General features: G+C 39.3%; 1 protein-coding gene across 1 annotated transcript in view; it reads right to left on the bottom strand.

Annotated features, from left to right (window-relative positions):
* Window positions 1–125: 125 nt before the first annotated feature.
* The window catches only part of JAKMIP3 (Janus kinase and microtubule interacting protein 3), a 68,773-nt gene continuing 42,508 nt past the window's right edge, over window positions 126–26,390 (bottom strand). Inside the window, exons 8-24 of the mRNA XM_013948396.2 lie at window positions 24,612–24,647; window positions 23,086–23,145; window positions 21,965–21,967; window positions 21,182–21,307; window positions 19,535–19,663; window positions 16,245–16,328; window positions 12,286–12,348; window positions 11,596–11,694; window positions 10,541–10,639; window positions 10,398–10,457; window positions 7,142–7,207; window positions 6,588–6,656; window positions 6,406–6,483; window positions 2,878–3,081; window positions 2,446–2,511; window positions 1,077–1,118; window positions 126–248 (exon numbers count right to left, since the gene is read on the bottom strand). Of these exons, the coding sequence (XP_013803850.1) occupies window positions 126–248; window positions 1,077–1,118; window positions 2,446–2,511; window positions 2,878–3,081; window positions 6,406–6,483; window positions 6,588–6,656; window positions 7,142–7,207; window positions 10,398–10,457; window positions 10,541–10,639; window positions 11,596–11,694; window positions 12,286–12,348; window positions 16,245–16,328; window positions 19,535–19,663; window positions 21,182–21,307; window positions 21,965–21,967; window positions 23,086–23,145; window positions 24,612–24,647 (1,407 nt within the window). The remainder of the gene's footprint in view (window positions 249–1,076; window positions 1,119–2,445; window positions 2,512–2,877; window positions 3,082–6,405; window positions 6,484–6,587; window positions 6,657–7,141; window positions 7,208–10,397; window positions 10,458–10,540; window positions 10,640–11,595; window positions 11,695–12,285; window positions 12,349–16,244; window positions 16,329–19,534; window positions 19,664–21,181; window positions 21,308–21,964; window positions 21,968–23,085; window positions 23,146–24,611; window positions 24,648–26,390) is intronic.

Raw genomic sequence — 26,390 nt, 5'->3', positions numbered from 1 at the left:
TGTCAGTTTAGTTGAAAATGCACAGTCAGAGATTTCTGTGGTGCAGACTCCACACATGCAGACATTTCCAGATATCCTAATTCATCTTCAGTCTAAAAGGGTCATAAAGATTAGCTCTTCCATCTTTAGTGGCAAAATATGAGATAGATTGGGGTCTTTTGAAATCGTAATGTCTCTTTTTCTCTCTTGGTAACCAATGCTGTCTTCCTGTTAATAACAGTATAAGCATTTCTAGCTTCCTCAATAGGCTGAAACAAGAAAATATATAAAAACATGGATCAAAGAAAAGTATACACAGTTATAAATAACATTAAATTTCCGTGTTATATTTATTTATATTAATATATGTTTGAATTGTACAATTAATATAAGAGGATTTGTGTTATATTCTTTTGATATTCATGTACAACTGGAATTATTCCTTTCATTGCCTTCCATAAAATGGTAATGATGCCCTAAAATGCCATCTCTGGAAGCACAAACATGCTGGCTTTTTATCTCCTATTTACCCAACCTGCTACCAGAATAAACAAAAAAAAAGGGGTTGCACACAATATCGAGGGCACAAGCAACACATATTTATAAATGACGTGTGTCCCCCCACCCAGAAAAAAGAGCATTCTTGTTGTTTGGCTGGAAAACATGAGAAGATTACGGAAGTAGTTCAACCTAGCTGGAAGTTTGTGTCACGCATCCTTAGGCTGTACACTGAAAACAGACCATGGATGTCTAATGGGGTAAGGGATGGTACAGCTGCCTTCCTCGATGTAGTCTGTCACCAGAGGGATACAAAGAGACTGAATGTTTACCCTGGTTTTCCAGAAGTTTACTTGTTTGTAAGCCAGTAGTATTTTTTTCTTTCCTTGTCCTTTCCCTCAAATGAAGAACGTTCTATTTGGAAGATTTTTAGCCTGCTGGTGTCCAAACCAAAGGTCTTTCAAAGGCCTTTGAGATTTCAATTTTCGGATAATCTGTGATGTCCAAGAGACACTACAGATACCGTGGGAGTAGCAACAGGAAGACCCTGATGCTCTGCACGAAGTGGAGCAGACACCAGAGAGAATCAAAGCGCTTACCTTCTGCATGTAGCCTGATGAACTATGACCAAAGAATGAAAGCTAAAGAGAAAAATAAAAACAAAAATAAAAACTGAAAAGGGAAGGGAGGAGAGGAAAAAATGGAAGAAAAGAAAGAGAGTAAGATTTTACAGTGTGTTTAGTGAGATATAGGCCATGGTTACAGACAGAGTACAACAAAACTTTCAGCTGAGAAGAAACGTATAGTGACAATAACTCCCACAGGGTCCTAGACTCTGTCCAATTATTCGGTCAGACACCCAGAGTCTGTCCCCGTGATGAGGACCACATCTCCTGCACCGTCAAACCCAGCTCAACTGCGTCCAAGTAGCTCAGGAAAATCTGAGAGGAAAAAAATTAACTGAATTCTTTCGATACTTCAAAAAAAGCATTGTTTATGCTTGAGTTTAGTTTTGGGAGAAAGTTCAGATCAATCCCTATTTGAACAAGTTCTCCCATGGCAATTTTCCTAGAAATAGATGGCTTTATGCTGTTCGCTACTGAGGGTAAAACACAACAGCCATTGCCTGCCCTGAGTCAAGCCATCTACGGCATCGAACGCCCCGGTCTCTCCCGCGACACCCAGCACGGACGTGACTGCAGGGGAAGTGAGGAGCAAGCAGCTTCTTACTCCACTGCTGGGAGATGAAGGAGGTTAGTGAATCTGCACCAACAACTGCTGGAGACAGGAGGGAGGAAAGATGACTGGGAATCCTTCCCCACAAAGTGTGGGCAACCACATCACCCTGCCACTGCGGTGGCTCTCTGCTACCTGCTTCCCGAGGGGGATGGACGCCCCCAAGTCCTTGTTTAGTCCCGTAAACTGCACATAAAGTTCTGTGTTCAGGGCTTTAGTGAAGGATAGTAAAAGGAAAGACTGGCTTTAAACTTTCAACCACTCTTTCCCAGATGAACTAATGCAAATGTGAAATGGTTCCCTCGAGCACTCTGACATTAGCTCATTGCACCAATAAACATAAACTGGGAATGAAAGAGCTGGAAAGGCCACTTTCTGTGTGTATTTTTTGCTTGTCTTTGTGCTAGCTGTTTTCAGCCAAAGAGTGTTGAAATTTCAGTGGGAGGAAGCAACGGTCCTAATGCTCCCTAGTTAGGCACAAATGGGAGAATCGACATTGCACATGGTTCAGGTGAGAGCTTTGGACATTTCAGCTGTGTAGCTGAAGAAAACTACTTCAGTCTATGCAACTGGAATTTACAATAATGTTGCCATATACAATGTTAGCATGAACAAAAATTATAGGAAAAAAAAAAGTATTTCCAAAATCACATTTTATAAGATTGTTTTCTTAGCAAGGATGAAATGAATATATGGTCATATACAACAACTGCTTCATCTGTATTACCTTACCTTTTCCTCTAATTCTTTTATTTGTCTTTTTTGTCCTTCAATTCTTTCTTCTAGCTCTTTAATTCTCTGTCAGATTTAAAATAAAGATATTTATTAGCTAAGCAAACAGAGATGTATCAGAGATGCAACAGAAGATAGGTTATTTTCAGAGATATAAATTGTATATACTGTGCTTCTAGACAAATTTGTGTTTTAAGCTGTAGACGAGTCCTCCATGAGTGGACTAGTCACACACTCTGTGTGACAAATCCATGAAAATCAAAATGCCCTATTCTGAGGGATTACTCAAGGCAACCCAAAATCTGGCCCCCAAATCAGAGAGTTCTGGTAGACCTCTCCATGATGAAAGGGCTGGAGCTCACAAGTTCATTACGTTTCCATGTGAAAGACAGTCATGACATTAATGTCTGCCTGCCTTTGCATGGGGGGTACCTGCTGTGCGTGCTGAATGAGCTCCATTCTTTCGCGCAGTATCTGGGCATCCCGTTCCCGGAGTTCACTCATAACCTGACGTTTCCACTGCTCTACAGCGCTCTTCAGTTTGTCTTTCTCCTCTTCTGAAAGAAGTTCGGAAATTTTGGCTCCAGCTTCTTGCTGCAGGGCATCATAGAGCATGGCTTCTAATTCCAGAATTTGCTAATCAAAAACAATATAAGGCTGTCAGCTTAACCTTTTCTCTGGTCAGTCGAGGATTTTGTGAGGAACTGAAGGTCTGAACCCAAACAGTGGGACTCTAGAGAAAGTGATAGGGGGTTGTGTGCTGAACCTCCTCCTGCACAGGGCAGTAGGGAAAAACAATCCACAGGGAAAATGCTTCAAGCCACTTTTTTGCTGTCAGGGCTCTGAACACTACTGGCAACTGGAACGGCCAGCTAATCCCACAGTCTGCTAGCCAAAAACTATATAGGTGTCAACTTCTTTTCTGGAGATGGTGAGATGGCCATGGGGAGAAAAGACAGAGAGAAAAAAAGGCTTGTAAAAGACTCGTTTCTGAACTGAGTTGCAGTTATCTTTTATGTTTGTTGATCATTCTCTCAGTTCACCTTTGCCATCTATTCTGTCACCAGAAACAGAAATACAGCGCCAGTTCATGCTCCTGTCAGAAAAGAACGATTCCTTGTTGTACATTTACCAGTGTCTTGCACCAGCTAGTTTAAAAAGACTTTTATGAAGGAGTTCCCAGCATTTCCTCTGGGAGACTTCTAAGATTCAAGAGGCCTCATTTTCAGGAAAAAACCCTCTGGTAGCTAGGCAGTGGTCCTGCGTTCTCAGGTTGCACCCATTGTCCATCCTTATCTTTTACTTTGCTACGTTAGAAAAGTTCTCTCACACACACTCATGGATATATCCTCCAGATTTATTGAGACCAGTATGGAAATACAAGGACTCAGGAAACAGGACTGAAAAAGATTCCACAGGATCACCGAACCGAGTACCCTCCAGCGGCATGCCACCTTGTCAGACAGTATCTTCTATTTCAAAGACCAAGATAAATGATATTCCCTTCATGTAGGCCAAAAACAAGCTAGAATTTTTTCAGCAAGTTTGATAGAGAGCAAGGGGCAAAACAATAAGTGATGCCACCTTTGCACATCCTTTCCAAAGATGGTAACGTGTCTTGTAGAGCTCTCAGTGACTACAGAAGAACATGACTGCAATATTATGTCTGAACCTCGAGATAGACTCTTTGAAAAGGCCACAGATGACTTTTATGATAATTTGGCTCAATTCAAAATTGGGATCAACAGTTTTCTCCATCTGAGGTTGTTGTTTTCTTACTAACTGGTTTAGCAGACTCAGGGAAAAAAGTGCTGAATTTGTAAGAATAATAAAGGATAGCACAACACGTCAGGACTTACAGATACTGATGATGCTTGAAGGACAATAACCATGCTGTCTCTGCTGCGCTGAGAGCTGAAACTACGGTGAAAGCTTTGCCCCTCCAAGTCAGATATTAAAAGAAGATTCTGCTTTCACTTTTCAAATAATGCCAGAGTTCTTGCCAAACTTAACTGCTTAACAAAATACCATTATTTCAAACATGTTACTGTTGGGCTCCTAGCCTTGATTATATGATCATTATACCTCTCTAATTATACTGACTTTTTAAGAAAAAAGGAGTAGGGAGATTCACTATCATTAAAGCAATTGCATTAATAGTCACTGTGCTAGCCAAATATTTTTGATAGCAAAATCCTCGGTCAGCAACAAAACAGAGTGAAAATTTTACAAAAAGCTTACCAGTTACAGTTGGTAATCTTGTTGGTTGTAATAAGAGGGGGGAAATTAGTGGGTCTTCATCTTGAGGAATACAAAGAGAAACTTGGAAGTGAGACTTTTATTATAAAAATCAAAAGTGCTTTTGCCATTAGAATTTCTGGAAGGAACAAAGCCTTCTTTCTGTATTTAGGCTACATGTCTGCATGTGTGAGTAAAGTCCATTGCTTTGCCTGAGGAAATTTGCATGATGTGTTTAAGGAATACAGGAAAATGCAAATAATCTTCAGCTAATTCTAAATGTACTATCACACAATTCATTACACTCTTGGTCTTCCTTCTCGGTGAGCAGCAAAATAAGGTGCAACTATTTGCTCCTGGATCCTTTAGTAAATATGACATCCTGGAACTGCCTGTACATGGAAGTGTGAAGTGAAAAAGCAACTGGCTGTAAGCCACAGCAATGCCTTGGAAGTCCCTTTAAAACAAATCGATACCCATGGCGTCATGACTGAGCTGGGCTGCAAAGTCCATTACATAAAAAGGAGTTTCAAGCACCACCATACGATTTACCCACTATACCACTGTTCCCATTTTCAGCGTATTCAGATTTATGAATCTATTTCAGTATGCTTGCAAAACACAGGTGACCGATGCCTGGACCACTGCTGGAAGGACGTATTTTTGCAGATGAATCCTAGAGGCTCAGTCTTTGGCCGCACCAAGCTAGATTCTTAGACCAATTCAGGGCTGCAGTAGGAGCACTAGCTCTACACCTATCTCCATTTTTCTTTTAACAGGAAGAGTTTACTATGCACTCAAGGTACTACAAGATATTTTGGTTGAAATAAATTGCAGCACCTACCAAATGTCTAATAGAAAGCTGCATGCCTCACTACCTCTACCATTCTGTCTGGCCAAAACGCCCCCACCGGGATTGCTCACCGAGCACAACCAGCCTGCTCCAGGTCTAAATGTGATACTCTGTCTCAGCAGTGAAACTCCAGGAAGCGGGTCTGAGGTGCAAGTCCTGTGTGTGCCGTGTGCAGCTGGATAACTAGGATGAGTTGGTATACAGGCTCTGCGCCTTTACGTTGTGTTAGGACTGTACCTACAGGTACGGTGGGGCTTATATATTTTCCAAGGAGTCTACTGTGCATGTGCATCAGTTCCAAGTAAAGCTGAGCACCTGGCAAAATCAGAGTCTTAAAAATAAGCAGTACAGGACCAGAAAGAGTACTGTGTAAAAACTCCCCCAAATGGTTATGCGTCCAAGCCGATGATAGGTATCCAAAAAAGAGGTATAAAAACCCACTGCTTCTCAGAAAGTGTAACTGTGATCAAAATATAAATGAAACTGAAAGAATGAGATAAACATATATGAAAATTTATGTGTTTATTTCTTTCATCCGTGTATGTAAAACTTTTTTTCTATGAATTCAAGGAATTAAGTCAGCTGATGACTAAAGAGTTGGTTGCAATGGGTCAGGATTAGCTAACGTGCTAGTTGAACCTGACCTAAAAGCAGTTTCATTCCTAATTTACAGTCATGTTAATATCTTCACCTATTTTTAGTTGGAGGGGTTGTAATCTAAGATCTAAGATAAAATCTCTATTTTGACCTGTTGCTTCATAAGCAACACTGTCAAGAGCAGAGAGTCTTTCTCCTGACAACAGATCAAACATATTAAGTGGGTAATTTAATCAAGATGGCATAAAACAGTCAAGACTGATTTTTCTTACCTTGTGAGCTTGATCCAAGGACTGTTTCCTGAAGTCAAGTTCATCATCCAGGTAACCCTTCTGCTTACTAAATAGCTCCTACGGACACAAAGAAGATGAAATTAGTGCAATGACTGTGGCAATAAAATGACTGTTCTTTTTGTTGTCTGCCATTCCTTTGCCTTCCCATCATTGTTCAATACCTTTTCATTCTCAAGATCTATCATCTTCTGTTGCAGTGCGGATTCGGTCAGTTCTATCTGCTGTAGCCACTGCAGATAAAAACAGACAGTGCCAGATGAAGGCGTACCTGGTGAGACATCAGCTGCCTAAGTCCAAATGGCAGGGGGCAGCATATCTGTATACTCAGCTTTCACTAGCACTTTAGGAGACGCCATCACATATCTCAACTATTCATTTTAATTCAATAAATAAAAGAAAAGATCAGATATATTACATATTTTATTCTATACAAATTGGTGATGGAAAAAAACATTATTTCAAAGCCTACCTGTTGTAAACTTTTAACATTTTGCTAAATAAGCAACATTTAAAAATAAACAATGTCTGTCCATACAGTCTGAATGAGACCTTTATTTTGACAGAAACTAGTGTAAGTATAATTCCACACAAAGAATCATGGCATTCTGTGAAGAAACTATTATTTATATTACCAGTGTTTTCAAGTGAACTACTCTGGGGAGGCCACATGCTTTTATGACATAAGTTAACTTACAAATGATGCAATCGTTATTACCTTTTCAGCCAACGTGAGAACTGTCCTTGCTTGTATGACAATTACTTGCTCTTCGTTGGTCAGATTCTGCACCAAAAGCAGAATTACAACATAATTACAACAAATCCCAGTGTCTCATTATCAATCCACTACTTGGGCCACTGCTGTATTAAATAAATATGAAATTAAATATGTTTGAGAAACAATTAACCAAGGCAAATAAAATTAGTATTCTGATGCAATGTTGTTGCAAGAACAATTGTAACTGTTAATGCTGAACTGTGATCATACACGTAATTAATTCTTTTAAAACTTTGATGTCTACCAAAAAAAAAAGTGTTGACACTGGATCTTTTCTTCCCCAATGGGGAATAAACCCACAGCTGCGCAAGACAAGATCAAGCTTAACAAGGTGTGCTGCTCAGAAAAGAGATGCAACCACAAGTTTTCTGTGTTTCATTCTGGGTGCAACAGGTTAATATACAATCCTTATCTTGCACTGCCAAAAGTCATGATTTTGGAAAATTCATTAAGATGTGAGTTTTTCAATTCATGTTTTTTTTAATTAAAATACTGAAATCATGTATTGGTTGGTTATCGTTGACAGTCTTCAATTATTAAAACTACATTTGAGAACCATGGATTAAAAGCTGGTTATCAGTTGCTTTGAAATGACTGGAAATGCCCACGTGACCCACCTGGTGTATTTTATCTACACCATTTCTTTGTGAAATGGTCTCTGAAGAGCCCACTTTCGCTGCTGCTGCTGCCAAGTTGGTTTTATCGAGGGTGCTGACACTATGGGTCTCTACTACAAACTACAGGTTACTTCTCAGGCAGTTCTCAGATTGTTTGGCCATGAAACATCTACAAATTGCAAGGCATCTCATCCCAGACCAAGGTCTCACTCTGGACTTGTGAGAAGTGAAGATTATACTTTAGTTAGCCAAGGTCTTAAAGCTTGATGCTGACGTTCAAGAAATATTACAAAAACTGAATTTTTATGAGATTTCAGCCCTTTGGACAGAGGTATTTGGATGTGCATTATAATACAATTTTTTTTGTGGATGTCCCATCCTCTTTTCTGCAAGAATTACACTATTTTGGGGTATGTTTGAACTCAATAAAGGAAGTGAATGCTTCTAGTTTGGGACAGGTATTTGTTCAGATCCAGATAGCTGATTCTAGGCCAATAATGTCAGATTTAGGAGGATGGGCCCATCTCCATCAGTTATCTTTCCAAGAATGGACGTTAGGAAATTGATAAAAAGTGTGACTATGGTGGACTTCAGTTTTATGTACAAGGCTGGGAACAGTGAGAGAGATACCAGGCAGGATGACAGGAGACATCTTCTGAGGACCCCAAAGACAAATGTAAATAATTGTCTCTTGCATAAACATATTTTTTTCCTGAAAACAAGTAACATTATATTAAAAATAAACCACTCACACAGCAAATTAATGGTGTTCTTTCCTGTTTTATGAGTTATTACCTCAACTGATTTCCTCTGTCTGTTGAGAAATGGAGAGCCTCAGTGTTTTTAGTACTCTTTTCCCTGCGTCTTTATGTAGTGATCACATAGCCTGTAGTAGATTATATTTCACTATGCTGTCCTTTGTTTCTGCTTTACCTATAGTATTACTTTTCCAGGGGGTTGCCTTACTCCAAACAATTCTTCAGCTCAAGAAAGTTCAACTGGAAGCATCTAGAAGCTCCTAAGGGAGCTGCATAGAAATGTAAGCAATAAAATGCAAGGAAACAGATCGTCTCACTTGCACACCCGTGGGACACAGGTTCGTTTTCCCAGGCTCCACTGAGCTGGTAACACACAGACATGACAACGTACAAGCAAGGGGCAGAATCTGCCTTTACAGGTTGAGTCTATGAGGTGGTTAAACATCTTACAGCAAGAAAAATGCAAATGAGAACTCCAAGGACTGTAGCTGGGAACTTCCAATTGTTCCACATGTGGAAGTCACTTTTTGTATGTAAAAAGGAAAAAAAAAAAAAAGAAAACAGGAAGAAACGGGAAAGACATAGAAGGAGACTAGAGATGGCTAGAGATTTTTTGGTATTAATAAAAGCAACTAAGCTAAGAGAATAGGAAACCTGAAGAAAGAGAACACTTTCTATTCCCCCTTATGTCCGAGTTGCCTGTTTAGGACCCTCTTCCAAAACACTTGGCGCAGGACTAACCTGACCTGAATAATTCTATGGAAGATAACACCACTACAGGTATTAACAGAGTCATCCTTCTACGCGTTAGTATGGTCAGTGCTTAGCTTGTTGGTGCTTAAACGTGTGTGTGTGTCGCTTTTTTATTCTTCGCATGCAAAGGATTTTAGAATTATTTATATTTATGCCAATGTGAATATTATTAATAGCTGCAATGGGGAATAACATTAATCATTGCAATATGTTTCAAATCCTCTGCAAACTCTTGGCTTGATTTTGTGGAGTAGAGCGTGCAGATATCTGGGCGCGTGGCTTGTGGCGACAAGATGAGCCAAAGGGTCTAACTAGAGGTGTGAAGGCAGAAGTACTTTTAATGTGTCGCTCCGAAGGCCCTGGTGACACCTCTCTGCTCGTCACCAAACTAGTGCCCTGGGTGGGCTGCTCACGGTCCCCAAGCTCGCGGGGGAAATCGTCTCTCTTCTACTCCCCCCACAACCACAGACATCCTGTGACTCAGCTTTTAGATGAGAATACAGGAACGAATAACCCAAACGGGAGTTCAAGAGAGAGAATATATAAATACATGATTTTACATACATTATGTATGCATTTATGTACTTTCAAAATGATAGAGGGGAAACAATTTTATATTTCTTATTATGTGTTTTTTCTTTTCTTTTCTTTTCTTGTTGCAAATCTTTCTGTTTAATATCCTCATTAATACCTAAGATTTACGGTGTTAGACAAAATTAAAATGCACAGCTATTAAAACACAGAAGAAAAGCAAATGCAGAGTGAGCAAATAAGCAGACCTACATGAACAGTGGCCAGAAAAAAAACAAGAAAGAAAAACCAAAGATGCAAAAAATTTTCCAAATTATTGACAATTTAAAAGCAATTTTATAACATTAAGATACTCTGTGGCACATCTAAGATGACTGTTAACAAAAATTTTAAAAAGCTGCAAAACACTTAGCTTGTAGCCCAGTACTTTGCTCACAGTGAAGACAAGTTGTGCAATAGAAAACCAATAATGCTTTGCTACATTAACATAAGGACAAATATTTACCAAAGCATGCACAATTTATTAAAGGAACATACACTTACGGCGTTATCCCCTAAAATGTCCAATTTTTTCATCAGCTCTGCTACTTGTATATCCTAAGAAGAGAGAAAACCAGGAGTTTGAATAGAGAGTTTAACTTTCTTTAGGCAAAGGAAAATAAGAAACGAGAATCCCTTACTGTAACACCTTCTGCCTCACAGTAAACTTGGAGAGGGCTTTTCCCCTCCCTAAAGGGAATGTGATGAAAGTTGATAGCAGGCGATCTTCTTTCTCTCTCCTGAAATCAAAATAATTATGTTTGATTACTCACCACTGTGATTTACAAATTTCAGCTTCATGAAGAACCTGACAAGCATTATCTGAAAAATGTCTATTCTACGCAAATACATTGGAAGTGTCATAAATTGGCCTGATTTCCTACAGAGAGGACAGGGACCCTTCACTCTGCACCGTGTGGCTATGCACACTGGGCCGTCTCCCTGGCCGCATGGATGCTGCTGCGCTGGGGCTCAGCACCGCAAAGCAGACAGACAAATGCATCAACAGTGCAAAGACTTTCCCGCACTGCTTCTTCACCGGGCACCAACCATGACCGTCTAACTATTACTTTGACTACCTACTACATTTGAGCAGACACAAGGTATTTATACCTAGTAAAATCTGTGTAGCGTTTATATTCCTTATACAAGTGGCTCTTTTGTTACCTTCTCTCTGAAAAATTTGGAAAACTGAGTTTCCAAGGGTTTTCAGATTCTGTTTATACAATTAATAGAATAGAAAACAGAAGGCTCAGCGGAGTAAATACAGAAGTCTAGGCCATATGGTTCCTTCTCTGCAGGTTTAGTAAGAGGTAGGATACAGCAGGATGATTCTGGCAATGAAAATAAAACGTTGATGGTTATTTTTTGATATGTTTCATTCTGACTTTCTCTCTTCACATTTTTAGAACAGATGGAATATAGTAAAAAGTGCATCTGTATCACGAAGCGATCTTCTGGACCTGAAAATTGCTTATGTAGTAAAACAGCTAGAACAGCCTATCAGGAACACCAGTACGGATCCCTGCTTTTTTTATTTTGCTAACACTTTGTACAAAACACTTTGGTCAAGTTCAGTGAAACACTGATCTTTCAAATAAACTTCAAGGAATTCCAAAATCCTTGTTGCCTTCCAGCATTAGATAGCAGAGCACAGAGCAGGTAAAAAGCACAGTAATTTTTAACATTTGCTCACTTCAAGCTCTAATATCCTGAACTCCAGGAGCTCGTTTTGATCTTTGACATCCTGGACATCGTGTTTTAAACGAGCTTCCTCTGCTTCCATTTGTTTTATCTGCAAAATAAAGTAATACGTGTTAACACCTTTTTCACAATTCCACTTGAGCTCTGCCATGCAGTCGCCATGGCTGGGAAATGCCTATGCCAGAAACCACAAGCCTGGGCTCAGGGCACGCTGCGATTCAGCTGCAATGCAAGACCCTCTGCACCTTCCAGGCACTTAAAGTGATTCTGGATTCTGCAACTCTGTGTTCGGCTTTGGTCCTTCCCAAAATAACAGTATTCTGCTCTCGGCATGTCAGACAGGACTGGTTTGTAACAGGACTGATCAGCTGGGATGTCATTCTCCAGCCAGCTTTTCATGTTATTTTAAGATGACTTCCCGAAAAAGGCATTATTTAAGGCTGCTGCTGTGGCACTGCCCACCCTCATTGCGGTGACACTACGTGGGGACGTGGAGAGCTCGGGGGCCACAGGGAACTCTAGAAAACAGCTTTTTCTGGTGAGTTTATAAAGATCTAGTTATTACATGTGAATTGTTTCCAACAGAGCTGTGCGAAATAGGTTAACATTTAAAATACCACACCTCGTGCATTCCTTAAACTACAAATATTATTTGAATAATACAAATAGAAACATTGAACACCTTTTCTACAAGTTCTTGATTTCTTCTATACAATGCTTGCTTCTCCTCAATCCACTTCATGTCCTTGAAAAACAAACGATCAATATTATAGTTGAAGCTGGCAATATATAATACAAGCACATAGCAAATGTTTCATTAAATCATGCGCACAGAGAAGACATACAGAATAATATTGCATAAGAAACTGTAGTTCCATTATTTCCTATCATATGACAGCCTGACTCTGCAATCTTATCTTAATGAAGTTTGTAGTATGCAGGTGGAATATAAGCACTCCAGTGATTAAAAATCTTTCAGATAAAAAAAGGTTTGCATTAAAAGGGATGTGTCTAGTTATTCAGTTACTGAATCCAGTTACTGCTGAATTTCAATTACACTGAAAACAACATATTTCCCAAGATTAGACAAAATAAACCTTATTTTTAAACAAATTACTTATTTTGTTGGATATAAAAAACCCACAAAAGAGTTGGAACTTTATCAGTAAGGTTAACAATGACAAGAGGTTAAGTTGGAAAGTTAACGATCAAATGATTTAGCACTATTTTAAAATAAGTTCTTAAAAAAACATTTTCTGTTTCATTTTTTTTGGCTGGAACAGTAAGACGCACGCTAGAAACAGCCTGACAACATTTCTAGAATTTTCACCTTGGAGAATGAATGTTTGCAGTCTGCAGTATTTCATTCTCAAGGCTACTCAAAGCCTACGGTAGCTATTTCTTTAGCACCTTTGGGAGTTCGCTTCAAGGCTGACTGTGCCGCCGTCTCACTGCCAGGGTGTTTATGGGCGGCACCACTACAGATCTGGGCTGAGAATCCCCTGGATCCAGGAGAGCCCAAGGCTCCGCTACAAGAATCCAGAGCCCTCCCGGCTCTGCAAGCAGCGAAGGAAAACTCACAACAGCATAACACTACTTCTGTTTTGGCAACATTACAACATCGGATTTTATAACACCAGTCACACAGGAACATATGCGACTGGCAAATATTTTGACCTGCTGTCAAAAGGAATCCAAACGGCAGGCGGCGAGCCGGGAATCCAATGCCGACTGCGGCAGGCAGCTAACGCCACCGCTGCAAGTTACGCGAGCACATAAATCTGCCAGCGCCCGGCACTGTGACCGGCTTTGCAGAATTGGGTCTCAAGGTTGGACCTAGGAGACAGGCTACTGAGTCTACCTTGAAATAAGCTAGTCACGCAAAACCGGACCTCTTGCACTGACTAAGTTAAAATTGCCCAACTGTATACCTTAACAAATCAAAGCAAAACCAAAATCCTTTAATAATGCTTAATGGCATGAAAACAGCAGAGTTCAACAGTTTGGCTGAACATGATGTGCTTTATGTTAATCACTTAATAATGTAATCTAAATTTCCTAGAGTGTTATTTCATACATTATACAATTATATCTCAAATGACTCTTTTTGAAGAAAGACTAAGATGATGTGATAGCTTATTGCATGAATGTACTGTACAATGAACTGTGTAAATAGCTGAACTGAACACTTCAGCTATCCCCAATGCAAGATTTTATTCTGGATTTAAAGCATTCAGAGCAAAGGCTTTCACATTGTGAGAATCAACTTTTTGCTGAAAAATACCCAGCCTATACTATGTATTTCCTTCTGCTCTTAAAGTGTTTGTTTCTATTTAACACCTGCTTTTCTCTTTCAAAAGCAAGAACAAAGCAAAAACTTGTGGAGCACAAGGAGAGCTACAAGCACGGAAAGCTCATTTTTACTAATGCTACCACAAACATTGTACTAGATGATAAATATTCTTCCTTTATTTTATTTTACCTTTGCAGTTTTCTCCTAGGTATCTAAAAGTCTGAGAGACTCTAAAACAGCCCAACCTCCTGCCAAGCACAGTCTCTCTTTTCCATCACACTTTCTCAGCATAAACCCAAACACTTCTGCGCACTGACAGTGGAGCCGATCAGTTACTCGCTGATTTGGCTCCCTAGAGGTGCACAATAAGACAGCAGGGGGCAATTTAAGCTAGTGACAATTAGGAGAGAGATGCAGATGCATTAATTGACTAATTGATGCAGAGGCCCTGGATCAGTTAAGTGCAGGAGAGCAAGTTGAGCCTATGTGCTCAGTTATCTGTTCACTTATCTATAAATATATTTTAAAACAAAAATGCATAGTTCTAAAAATAAATGTGTGCTCACAACCTCATTGATTACTGTGCAGCACACGTCCATCATGGCATTTTCTCCTCTTGGGCTCCAGTACTAAAGATCTCAGTCACTTTTCACTCAAGCAGAACGTGTAGCCTGAGTAAGAGCTTCAGTTTTCAGACTGAGACTAATGGACAGGGCTATTGGTTGGACTCTTTGCTTTGAGACTTCAAGCAGTGATAAGGAACAGGCATGCAAATTCAATTCCTCTCTGGCTGTGCAGAGAAATTCAGTGTCCTGTCGATGTATTTATTTTGAGTTCATAGCTATACACTTACCTAATTCAGGCACTCCTTTATCAACTAACTTATGCCTTCCTTTACTACAATATCTGAGCATCTCAGAATCTTTAATGCATTTATTGTTAATTATTATCCTCATTATACTGAAGCAAGTGAGGCATTAAGTTTCATATCAGAAAAGATACATAGAGCTTTAATTGTTATTGATTTCAGTCGGAGTTAGCACATAAACACTGATGAGGACTCGAGGGCTCTGTAGACTGATATTTAAGATACTAAAGTATGCAGGTGTGAAGAGTGGGGTTTTCAAAAGCACTTGGATGCCTAACTCTCCTTGACGTCAACTAGACCACATGCACCAAGTGCTTTCTTCTGAATCAACTAACACATCTATTGAAACATTACTCAGCAGATTACTTTAACATCTCCTAAATCAGAAGCACAGTGATAAAGAGGAGTAGGACCTGACAGGATGCACCCACGAGTGCTGAGAGAGTTGGCCGACGTCATTGCGAGGCCACTCTCGATTATCTTTGACAGGTCATGGTGATCAGGAGAGGTTCCTGAGGACCGGAAGAAAGCAAATGTCATCCCTATCTTCAAGAAGGGCAAGAAGGAGGATCTGGGCAACTACAGACCAGACAGCACCACCTCAGTCCTTGGTAAGGTGAGGGAGCAACTAATCCTGGATTCTATTTCCAGACATGGGAAGGACAGGCAGGTAATCAGGAGTAGTCAGCATGCATTTATGAAAGGGAAATCATGCTTCCCCAACCAGATGGTCTTCTATAATGAGATGACTGCCTGGGTGGACAAGGGGAGAGCAGTGGATGTTGTCTAGCCTGACGTTAGCAAGGCTTTTGACACTGTCTGCTATAACATCCTCATGTACAAACTGATGAAGTATGGGCTAGCAAAGTGGTCAGCGAGGTGAACTGAAAACCGGCTGCACTGCCAGGCTCAGAGGGTTGCGATCAGTGGCATGAAATCCAGCTGGAGGCCAGTCACTAGGCCTCCTAGGGGTTGATACTGGGGCCAATACTGTTCAACATCTTCATTAATGACCTGCAGGAAGTTTGCAGATGATACAAAACTGGGAGGAGGGGATGATACACCAGATGGGGATGCTGCTGTGCAGAGGGACCTCGACAGGCTGGAGATATTCAAATCCCGACTAGATGTGGCCCTGAGCAACCTGCTCCCACTGACCCTGGTTGAGCAGGGTCTAGCTGATCTCCAGAGGTCCCTGCCAACCTCAGATGTTCTGTGGTTTTGTGATTCTGCAAGGGTAGTTCACGTTGACAAGCAGTTGTAATTGCTGCTTTAGTGTATGTGTTTTGCAATTAGTAATGAAACAGCTATCAAAAACTAGCATCAAAATTATTCTACCCATACATAAACACTTAAGTGCCACTGTGATCTTCAATATTATACAAGAGCAGGTACATTTTTTTAGAAACGAATCCACACATTATGGCTGTTTCCAGAACAAGACTGGAGAAAGGAACGGTAGGTTGTCAGCATACGTTACCTGACCCTGCTCGGCAAGTGCCTTTTCTAGGTCTTCTATCTGAGCCTGGGATCTATGTATTTCTGCTTGGAGCTGCTCACGTGTCTGTAGGAGATGAGAAAAAATACATCAAACTTTCTCTAAAATCCAAAAGCTAATACAGAAATGCAGATATTTTATGTATACCAGACACTTATAACAAATGTTTTTTAAAGATCTTTGGCAGAGTTAATTTGCAGCTAAGCACAGTATCAGTCAGTCATAAAAAGAAGTGTGTAAGATGGGGTAATTTTAAGATTTAAGTTAAGATTAAAATGAACAGCATCCTATTAAGCAGATACTGGGATAGCAAAAGATGAATTGTTTCTTACAGCCGAATACGACAGTCTTCATTTAGTAGCCTTTCTTGTTTTAGAACAACATGTTTAAAAAAAGCTGATGTAATAGAAAGATCCATTTCTCCATGAAAACAAAGTGAAAAAGACTGACAGGATTATGGGCACACTTATTTAATTCATATTTTTATGTATTAAATTGCTCAGAACAGAACCAACATATGTAATGATACAAACTGACAAACTGCATTGTTCCCTAAACATTTAGTATCTTCTTTTTTGTCTTACTGTATTGCACATAATTTTCAACCATACATGTAGCTTGATGCTTGCTTAAATATCCAGCACTTTCCTATCCTTGTTTTCTGGACTATAAATGTAATTATTATTAAGCATTTTATACATTAAATATGGTTTTATGGAATACTTTCTTTCTTCATACTGGTACTCTAATTAGATTAGATTAATCTATAAACTTTCTGAGCAAAAGATTTCTGGACAAGAGAAAAATTTGAAGACTGTAACAAACAATTGGGGGGAAAAAAAAAGTCTAAATTCAGTTCCTCCTTCACTTTCATTCCAAGGACTGTATTCACGATACAGTGATGTCTCCACTAACAGTTAAAAATATAGCAGGGACTACAGCCGGTAACTCTAAACTTTAATGATGAAACCATATCCTGTAGGAGGAATAGAGAGCCCTGAGTCAGCAAAACCAGACCTCTTCAGTCTGGAATTTAAGGAGAGCTGTCTACACAAACGCAGTACACTATGATATTTCTCCAGGTCTTCTGCTTCCCTTACAACAGCAGAACAGTCTCAGCTAAGATACAATGAAAACTCTTCATGTCTTTAGCCTCAGCTTTAAGAAAGTACCTTTTGAGCACAGTGACTCTGAAGAGCACAGAAGGAGCTTACTCGGCCTATAAATATAGCTGAGTAATAAAAAAAATCTCAGGAAGAAACATTTTATTCTTATTATTTTCCCCAAACATAGTCCTAAGAAGTTTTTCTTCCAGTTTTTGTACCCACCAAGCATTTAGCTAAGTAGTGCCAAACCTTTATTTGCTATTTATCTTGCTTTTTATGGTGAAAATAATCTTATTTGTTTGCATTACCTGTATTGTTATCTCTTTTTGTTTTACTATAGAAAAAGAGAAATTGAGTCATTTTTGTTGGGCATTTCCTGTTTTATGACGATGCTCTTTACATGTGCAATTCCTAACACTTGGGAGCATAGACCAGCCTTCTGGGAAAGTTAATTTTAAAACAACTTCAGCATTCAGAAGGAGTGGGATGATATATTACCGAACAGGGAGGTAACTAGGAGACAAGGGATGCTGCCAAACCAACCAGAGGTACCAGTGGAGATGGTGGTGAAATTAGCAGCTTTGAATTTATCAGTGGGAAAAAAAAAAGAACAAGTTATATAACTAAGCTGGGAAAGGCAAAATATTATTTTAATGATGAATTCTCTTGGAGGAATATGGCTGTTTGTTTTATATTTAATTGGAGCCAGGGAACTGCCTTTGGTTGGGAAAGTCAGAGCTCGAGGGGCACTTGTGGATATGACACCATTCCCTAGGGTGTGTGCAGCTGGGGCAGCTCGGACACCAAGGGGAGGCGCTTTCTGACCCGCTCCGTGCGAGAAGCTGTCAGAATTCCTTTCTATTTGGGTCTCCAAGCAGATTTATTTCTCCCTATTGACTATAAAGAAAAACAAGGGAATCCGTCAGACTGAACAGGGTGGGCCAGACTAGATGATGTGAATATCTCCTCACATTGCCACCTTTACCTACTTCTATATTTAGCATTCCTGGTCAACACATCCACAAAATAGTTGTAAAGCCAAATGAAGACCCTCTAGATTCTCTTCTCTTCTTAGACTTCAAGTTGTTTGCTCAAAACAGAATTTGTCCCTTAATTTACTGTATTCAGCATTGCATTCTTTGTCCCAAGCAGTTATACGCTACACTAAGACCTCCTGACTCCCCATAATGTACAACATATTTACAATAAATGCAATGTTTTATACTAGATAATAAAATGCCACACTAGATGGCTGAAGTTACATGGACTGTTTGAAGCAGATAAGATGCTTTGCAATCTGATTAAGAAAATGAATCTCTAAACTATAAGCCTTCTAGACATTTTATGAGGAATCGTAATCTCACAGAATCCAGAAGGATTTAAATATCAGGCATTATGTATTTAAGGCTATCCATACTAGATATTTATATATATATAGAGAGAGAGTTTAATTTAAGGATTTTCCATAAAAGTTTCTTCAGCAAACCAGCACTTCCTTGCAGGAGACTGGACATTTGGCTAACTTTAGAGATGATAAAACACACTCTGGCAGCTACAGTGGCCAAATGCACCTGCACTGCACTCGCAGCAGGCAACGGGCTGGAGGGACAACATCACTGAGTGCATCAACAGGCTTCTCCAGGCTCTCCAGTGAGAAACTACTGAGGGGGAATAGGAAAGACAGGGGAAGGCAGGAGAGAATGACAGGAAAGAAAGACTCTGAATTTGTTGTTAGCTGCTGTCCGGATTGTAATAGTGCAAACTCTTGCGGTTCATCTGCATTTTATCTTCCGTTGTGATTGGAAAATAGTCTTCACCTCCTTTCCCAAACTGTGTGCGACGTAAACTTGTGTCTATCTTTTGTATCAGTTTATCTAGATCACAGAGCACTTAGAACCCCTTTATGATAAAAGGTGCTTTATCAGCCTAACATGTTTTTTTCACGAAAAACGTTAAAATACAGTTTACCCCCTCATCAGTAGGAATAAGCACTCATAACTCCTTCTACTTCAGAGGACCTGAAACTATGACTGACTTATGCCGGTCAAGTTTCTGTAGTTTTAAAGAATCTGACATTTTAAATCTGAAAACAACCTGAGCAAGTAAAATTAGAAAACCGTATACAACTACAATCCTTTATTTTCATGTAATATAAGCCATTTAGACCTTAACTTCTCGTTCTGCATCCAATGTTCCTCCGACCTGTTCTTGCAATAGGGCGTACGCTCGTTGCAAAGCCTGGTATTCCATCGTCAGCTGCCGAAATCTCAGCTCCGTTTCTTCCTTGGCCATACCCTGAAATCGTTAAAAACAAGTATTAATTGTACCAGCTGTTCCTTTTCCTGCAATGAAAGTAAAGAAGTCACAAGAGTTAATGGTGTCCGTTTTCTTTAAAAAGTGCAAAAATCAACATTATTTTTAAAATGCAATTTCAGAGGCGCAGTACAGATCTTTTTCAAGTGCTCTCACATCATTTCTTTCTTGCCATGCACTTACCTCAGTGAAATGAAAAATAAAAAAGGGAAAGCTTTTTTCCTTTGGAAGGATGCAAAACTTGCCATCCATGTAACATACTAACTCTTGAATCACCCTCTACTACTGCACAGTCATCACATATAAGGGGAAAATACAAATTTCCTGAGACAACAAAAGTTTCCAATCTGTGAAAAAGGCCAAGTCTGATTGTCTTGCTAAATTATCCAAACACTAATCTAGACTTAATACTTGTAGGAATGGTGACAACAACATGAAAAGGGCCCTTCATCTTCTTTACTCTCCTCACAGTATCCAAAATCAAATGCTTTCATGTGATGTTCACTGGAATATTTCATTCAACATAAAATGAAATAATACTGCTGGCTGCACACATGAACTTCATGCTATCCGAACAGGGAAAAAAAAGATTTCAATACATGAATGAAAAATAAATAAATTCATACACATAAAAAAGCATTCAGATTGCCTGTAGTGCAGCACACATGGTAACAAGTCAGGTATCTTTCATGATAAAAATAGGAAGTCTTTAGATTGCCTTTTAACAAATCTAATTATAATCCATGAAATAAATGAAATGGCAGATCAGAAATCACAGCCATCATACCCTAAAAAGATTGCAAATCATTATTAGGAAGCCTTTTTTTTTTTTTTAAACACAAGTTTTTTGTTAAACCCAGAAAGAAGCACTGGTACACCGATCTGGCATACATTCAGGAATGTATATTTAGGAAAGCCCTGCAAAACACAGGAAGTATTCGCTTTTTTTGCATTACCAGCTGCCTCTCTATTCTCTGTATTCAGATCCTCTAGAAGAATCATGATCTTCATCTGCTAGTGAGAAGACCGACTTTCCGCTAGAGACTGCTGCTTTGTTTGCTTACTTCTCATTCATGAAATACAGATACCGTCACCTAAGTCTGCAGTCTGTACTTAGGCCAAGATGACAAATGGAAGAACCTGAACCCAAAATATACACACACACACACCCCAACCTGCAATAAAACTCAGTATGTTTAGTACTTCTCATGGTCATCCGCCTCCTCAGTCTTTGACTTCTGACCTATAAACATATCCTACATGTAGTATTCTTAAGGCAAAATATTTCTGGCTTTGCCAAAAGTTAAGAAATTACTGAAGACTTGATCCATAGAACCTTAACCACCATTCACAGTATTAAATTTAATGCCAATTTTTAATTTTCCAGTCAGAGGTGCCGGATGAATGGCATAACAGACCAGGAATATTATTAACAATTCAGAGTAGCGTTTAAACACACAAAGAAGTAGTTAAATACTGTCACATATGTTTGATGAATACCTCTTCCAAGTCATCCTCAGGCGTGCAAGGGGTCTGATCTGTTCGGTCAGTCTGATACGAGATGGACGAACCATCAGACTCCAAGGAAGCTTCTTCATCGTAGCCAAAAAATGTCTCCACAACCGGCTTGGGATCAAATGACAATGTGTAAATGCAGCTTGACCATGCAAAGTATCTTACAGTATAGTCAACTGAATCAGCCTGAAAATTTTAGGGGGAAATAAAAGTGATTTGGGAAACATTTCTAAACTCTGTGCCCTTCTAGGTTTTGAATATATACACCTTCAGGTGAAACCGAATTCATCTCAGACCAAATTATTCGTAGTTTTCCACTGTGCTTCTTTTGGAAAAACAGATTTAGTTCTTTACATATATTCTGTAAAGTTTTTTCACACCAATGATAGTGTTCTGTCAAAACTACTTAAATGGCTGGATTATTGTATTTGTTACTGGGTAGTGTGGTGTCAAACCACGTCAAAGCCCTTGTCCTTTTTGTTTTATGTATTTTCCTTCATATTTCTTTAGCTAAGGCAGATCACCCATTTTCTGCCTTTTTTTTTTTTTTCTTCTTCTGTGTAATTTGTCTTAGAGGGAGATGGCAATAGAATAAAGGAAAGTCATTTTAATGAAGAATTCCCATTACCATAATGTCCTTTCTGTCATTATCACAATTTGCACAGGAAAAGTTAGATTTTGAAGTATTCTATTTGAAAATTTGTTGAAGTTACTTATTACAGCGATATTGTTACTATTTAAAAAATCATTTTTCCCCCTCAAAGCTACTTTCTGTTTAAAAGAATGCTAATGGTAGTAAAGAAATATTTATTTTTAAATGCTTGAAAGTCAAAGAAGACATTATGAACACATTTTTTTAAACAGATTTTTTAAATGGTGATTTACAGAACATCTCTAGATTTTGGCTTTCTGTTTTAAATGGCAGTGGATAATTTTCAAAGGAGTAAAAAATAACTCTCCTTCAACAGTCTAATTTCTATTGCTATACACTAACACATAACTGGCCATTCAGAATTTCTCTGGTGCTTGTTTGCTACACAATAGGAATTAAGGATTTGATTTCACATCAACCATAACTCATTACTTAAGGATTCAGTAATTCCACCACTGCTTTAGTTCTTCATATGCAGAGCCCAGCTTACTCACAGTTCAAGGACATCATCCAGGACCTTACGATGTCATTGCTATGTTAATGTTTATATTATCATTCTGTCAATTATTCAGTAACTAACATTTTCTTTTTCCCTGAGCTCTAACTATTCTGTAGCTGCTGACTGTAACCAACAATTTCTACATGTCACTAAAGTCCATAATTTACAACCTATATATTTTTCAAGCAGTGCCATTAAAAGATAGTTTAGTGATGTGTTAATTCATAAAACCCATCTTGCCTTAAAGAATCGTGCTATTGAAATCCCATGGGACGCCGAAAGCGTTTGGAGTAAACGCAGAACATTCAAATGCTACTAACGTCTAATGTAAACAGCTCCCTGTCTATTGCAAGGGGATTAAATATCATTAATGGATAATCTTGATGCAAAGCCTCAAATCTGGGGGAAATGCTTGAGAGGCAGTGACTCGCCTGTACCACATCACTAAATGAAGCCCTACCGGTTTCTTTTTTAAAGTATCAGGAAACTCTGTCTATGAATGTGCTTGAACAACTTCATCCAAATTTAAGATTAATGGCCCAAAGTTTCAAAGTAATTTCTAATTTTGCATATTCTACTGTGGGTGCCAATTTACAGTGCTCAAGGATTCCTGTTTCTATACACTTGAAGCCAGTGAGGCTAATATTTCACTCTCGCTTGGTTGTGAGAAACTCACCCACCCACCTAGGGAAGACACTGTGTTCATCAGCATGTTGCAATAAGAGCATTTTTCTTTACCTTAGGAATTCTTGTCATTTTTCTCCTTTGTTTCCTATATCTTAACAGCTTATCACGTTCCTGAAAGAATCAGATACATTAGCTGTTTTCAGGGATCTATTATTTAAATTAACTGTGTTAGTAATTGTAGTCATTAGGTAATCAAAAAATTAGTAATGTCAGTGCTGGCCACTCCCTCCTAATGAGACAATTATCTGGTTCCATCGCCCAAATGCTAATTGTACTCAAACAGCTTCTAAGTCTGCAATAGTGGCAATTGCTCGGGTATATACATGAAAATCAAAATGACAAAACAAAGCTGACTGTAATTAATGCAACATACTGACAACGTAAGCCTCATTTTACAGCTGCTCTGGGAACAAGCGTACTCATTTAAATCTATGCTGTAGTTCTTCTCCGATAGATGGACTGCTCTGTTGGGATTCAGAAGCGAAGGTTGAATTCCTGCCTTGACTGTCTGTGCAGCTTCTATTACTGTCATCTGCAACATGCACACACAATTTGTCCCAAACTGTACGAAAATCTGCAGCTCTCTGAACTCAGCACTTTAAAAAAACCCCACACTCCTAGCTGACTTCTCAAAGGATCTGCAGATTCTCAGTGCCTCTGAAAAAGGGGTCAAACATTTATTGTAGCCAGCAAATGTTTCTATTCGGTGGAAATTAGGACACTCTTCACAGAGTGATATTTATTTTTTTACAATACTGAAAAAAATCCAGCTGGATTTATTCTGGATTGACAGTACAGGCAAATGCCAGAATTGAAGAGACAGTGAAGTTCTGAAAGAAAAATTCCTATAATCTCCTGGCTCATTCATTTGCTAAAGGATGAGCTAGGCATTGTGGGATGCATTGATAGGGTGTCACTCACATCAGCCCAGTGATGTCAGAATCCAAAACTAGAGTTATTGTGAGGGACAGAATCAAAAAAAAAAATTTTTTTTTCTTGAAAGCATAAGCTTTGCTGCACACTTAGCAGTAAAGCAAAAAAACAATACACATTTTATCAATACACATTAGAATGTGGCTTAACCTCTGGAAAGTCTTACCTATAATAGCAAAGGGATGACTCTTCATGAGATAGGCAAGGGCACTGATTCAGAAGTATGAGTGAGGGAAGGCTAGTCTTAATCATACTCTCTCCACTCTCTCTCAAAAAAAAAAGCAATTCCAATTCAGCAGAAATGTTCCTCAAGAGCAGCAGTGTTCCTCGGAGACCATTGGCTCCTTGCTATCGATCGTCTGGCCATGCCGACTGCGGCCTCCGCAGACATCCTAGTGATGGAAAGAAGCCCTCCTCTCCCTGCCAGGACTTTCCTCTCCCCTATTACAAGCTTCTTCTCTGATGAATAACTTCTGCTGATAGGGCCTTTCATAAAATCCACACTGATAAAAATACCGAGTTAACATGCTCTCTGAATATAGAAGAAAGTAATAATAAATATTATTATATCCTACATGATTTTCATGAACAGCAATTTAAAGTATACAAAGAGGCATATGAAGTTAACTTCATACTTTACTTACTATGACACTCTTCACATAGCCAGCAGTTTCCAGGGTCTAATAAAAAAGTAATAAAATAATGTCAGTAAGTGTAAATATTTATAAAAAAGTATTTTCTTGAAGAAATCTTGAAAAACATTAAGATTTCAGTATATGGATTTCATTCTTCTTTTTTTTTTTTTAAACTTGTAATCAAAAATACCCACGAGTCATTCCATTTACTCTTTCCAAAGTCTGAGAACATGCCCGCAAAGAGCAGACAAGAACCCTCCACAGCATGTGGTTAGCATCCTGCAGTGCGACATTTAAAAGCTTTAATAGGTGTTTCAATAAACAGGTTTTAATGACCCAACGCCTAGGAGGTCAGCTGCTTGTGATTCTACTCCAGTGCAGCACAGCTGTGAGACCTAAGTCCAGCTCTACTAAGAAAGAGCCTGTTAAGCTCTTGTTAAGTACCTGAGCTGAAGCCATGCAAGACGAGAAAAGTGAAGTGTAATTGTTTAGATGGTAACAGGCAGCAGCTCAAGGATTCAAGAGGAAAAATACTGACATGGAAAGGCATAGAATGCTAAGAAAAAACGCAAAGGAACTGTGGGACAGCAACTCAGCTCCAAGCAGTAACGGAGACCAACCTTTCCCCTCCTGACTGAGGACTGTCTGACCACCAAAGGCTTATTGGGTTTTTTTGAGCATATTAATCCTTAGCCAGCAGCTTGTTATTTATAACTATTTATTATATACAGTAGCAAATAAATAACTGCTTTGTACTCTAGAGTTCTATATATACTGCTTGCAGTGCCTCTTTGCACATGATAAAAGATGCCTGAACAGAAGAAGTGACCTAGTGAAGAAGGGTCACCTGATTTCCACTCCACTTAGGAAGAACTCAGTGGCTGGAGCTGAAGGCTTGTCTAACTAAAGCATGGGGTTTGTGGTCTTAAGAAACTAAACCGTTCCTTGAAACTTCAGGCACAATGGACAGAAGCCCAGTGGGGCAAGAGTACATATGGAAATGCAGGGCAGTGCCACCTCTTTAGCACAGTAATTCCCTTTCTTACGGAGCCTGTGATCTTTCCATATCAAGATTAAACCAAGGAAACTTTAGTTTTATGGACTATATACTTCCCATCCTTGTAAAAAGTCCTCAGTGTAGTTCTTGGTGGAAATGTCTTCATATCCCCAGAATGGGAAAAGCTGACCTGGCTGTAATCTGTGCAGCACCTTAGATGTGCATCACCATGGACATAACACAGGCCAGGGATGGGCAGTTTTCCTGTTCCCACTGAAATCTTCCTAGAGCTGAGAACAGTGCGAAAGACGAGGCATGTTTTGGAGAGGAGGGAGGGAGGTATGGGAGCTGCCAGTAACACCCCAAGGGTTTTGCAGCACTGCTGTGGCATGGACGTATCTACACGTGCAGGTGGGTGTGAGGGTCTGCTGACGTTAGCTAGCAGTCCACGGACCAGCACAGCTCCATATCTAACCATAGGAGGTAGCTCTGTGTTGAAGTCATGCTTCATGGCTCAAAAACCCTGAATCCAGCTGATGTCCTTGAAAGAGACTTTGGATGTTTGTGAGATTTCTAACAATATCCAGGCCTCACGTTACTAATAATGAGAAGAAGGAAAATAAACACTTTTTTTTCTTTAAAGTCTGAGCTTCTTAAAAAGCAAAATCAAAGAAGTAAAAAAACCCCACAGCACTACAAAACGTTTCCTTTTTACACAGCTTTTACCTTTAGGCCTGATGTTGTCTCCAACTCAAAGAGCTTTGACATTTACTTTAATGGGAATAGGATCT

The sequence above is a fragment of the Apteryx mantelli genome, chromosome 7 (assembly GCF_036417845.1).
Source record: "Apteryx mantelli isolate bAptMan1 chromosome 7, bAptMan1.hap1, whole genome shotgun sequence".
In the NCBI taxonomy this organism is placed as follows: domain Eukaryota; kingdom Metazoa; phylum Chordata; class Aves; order Apterygiformes; family Apterygidae; genus Apteryx; species Apteryx mantelli.
This window is presented reverse-complemented; position numbering and strand designations above follow the sequence as displayed.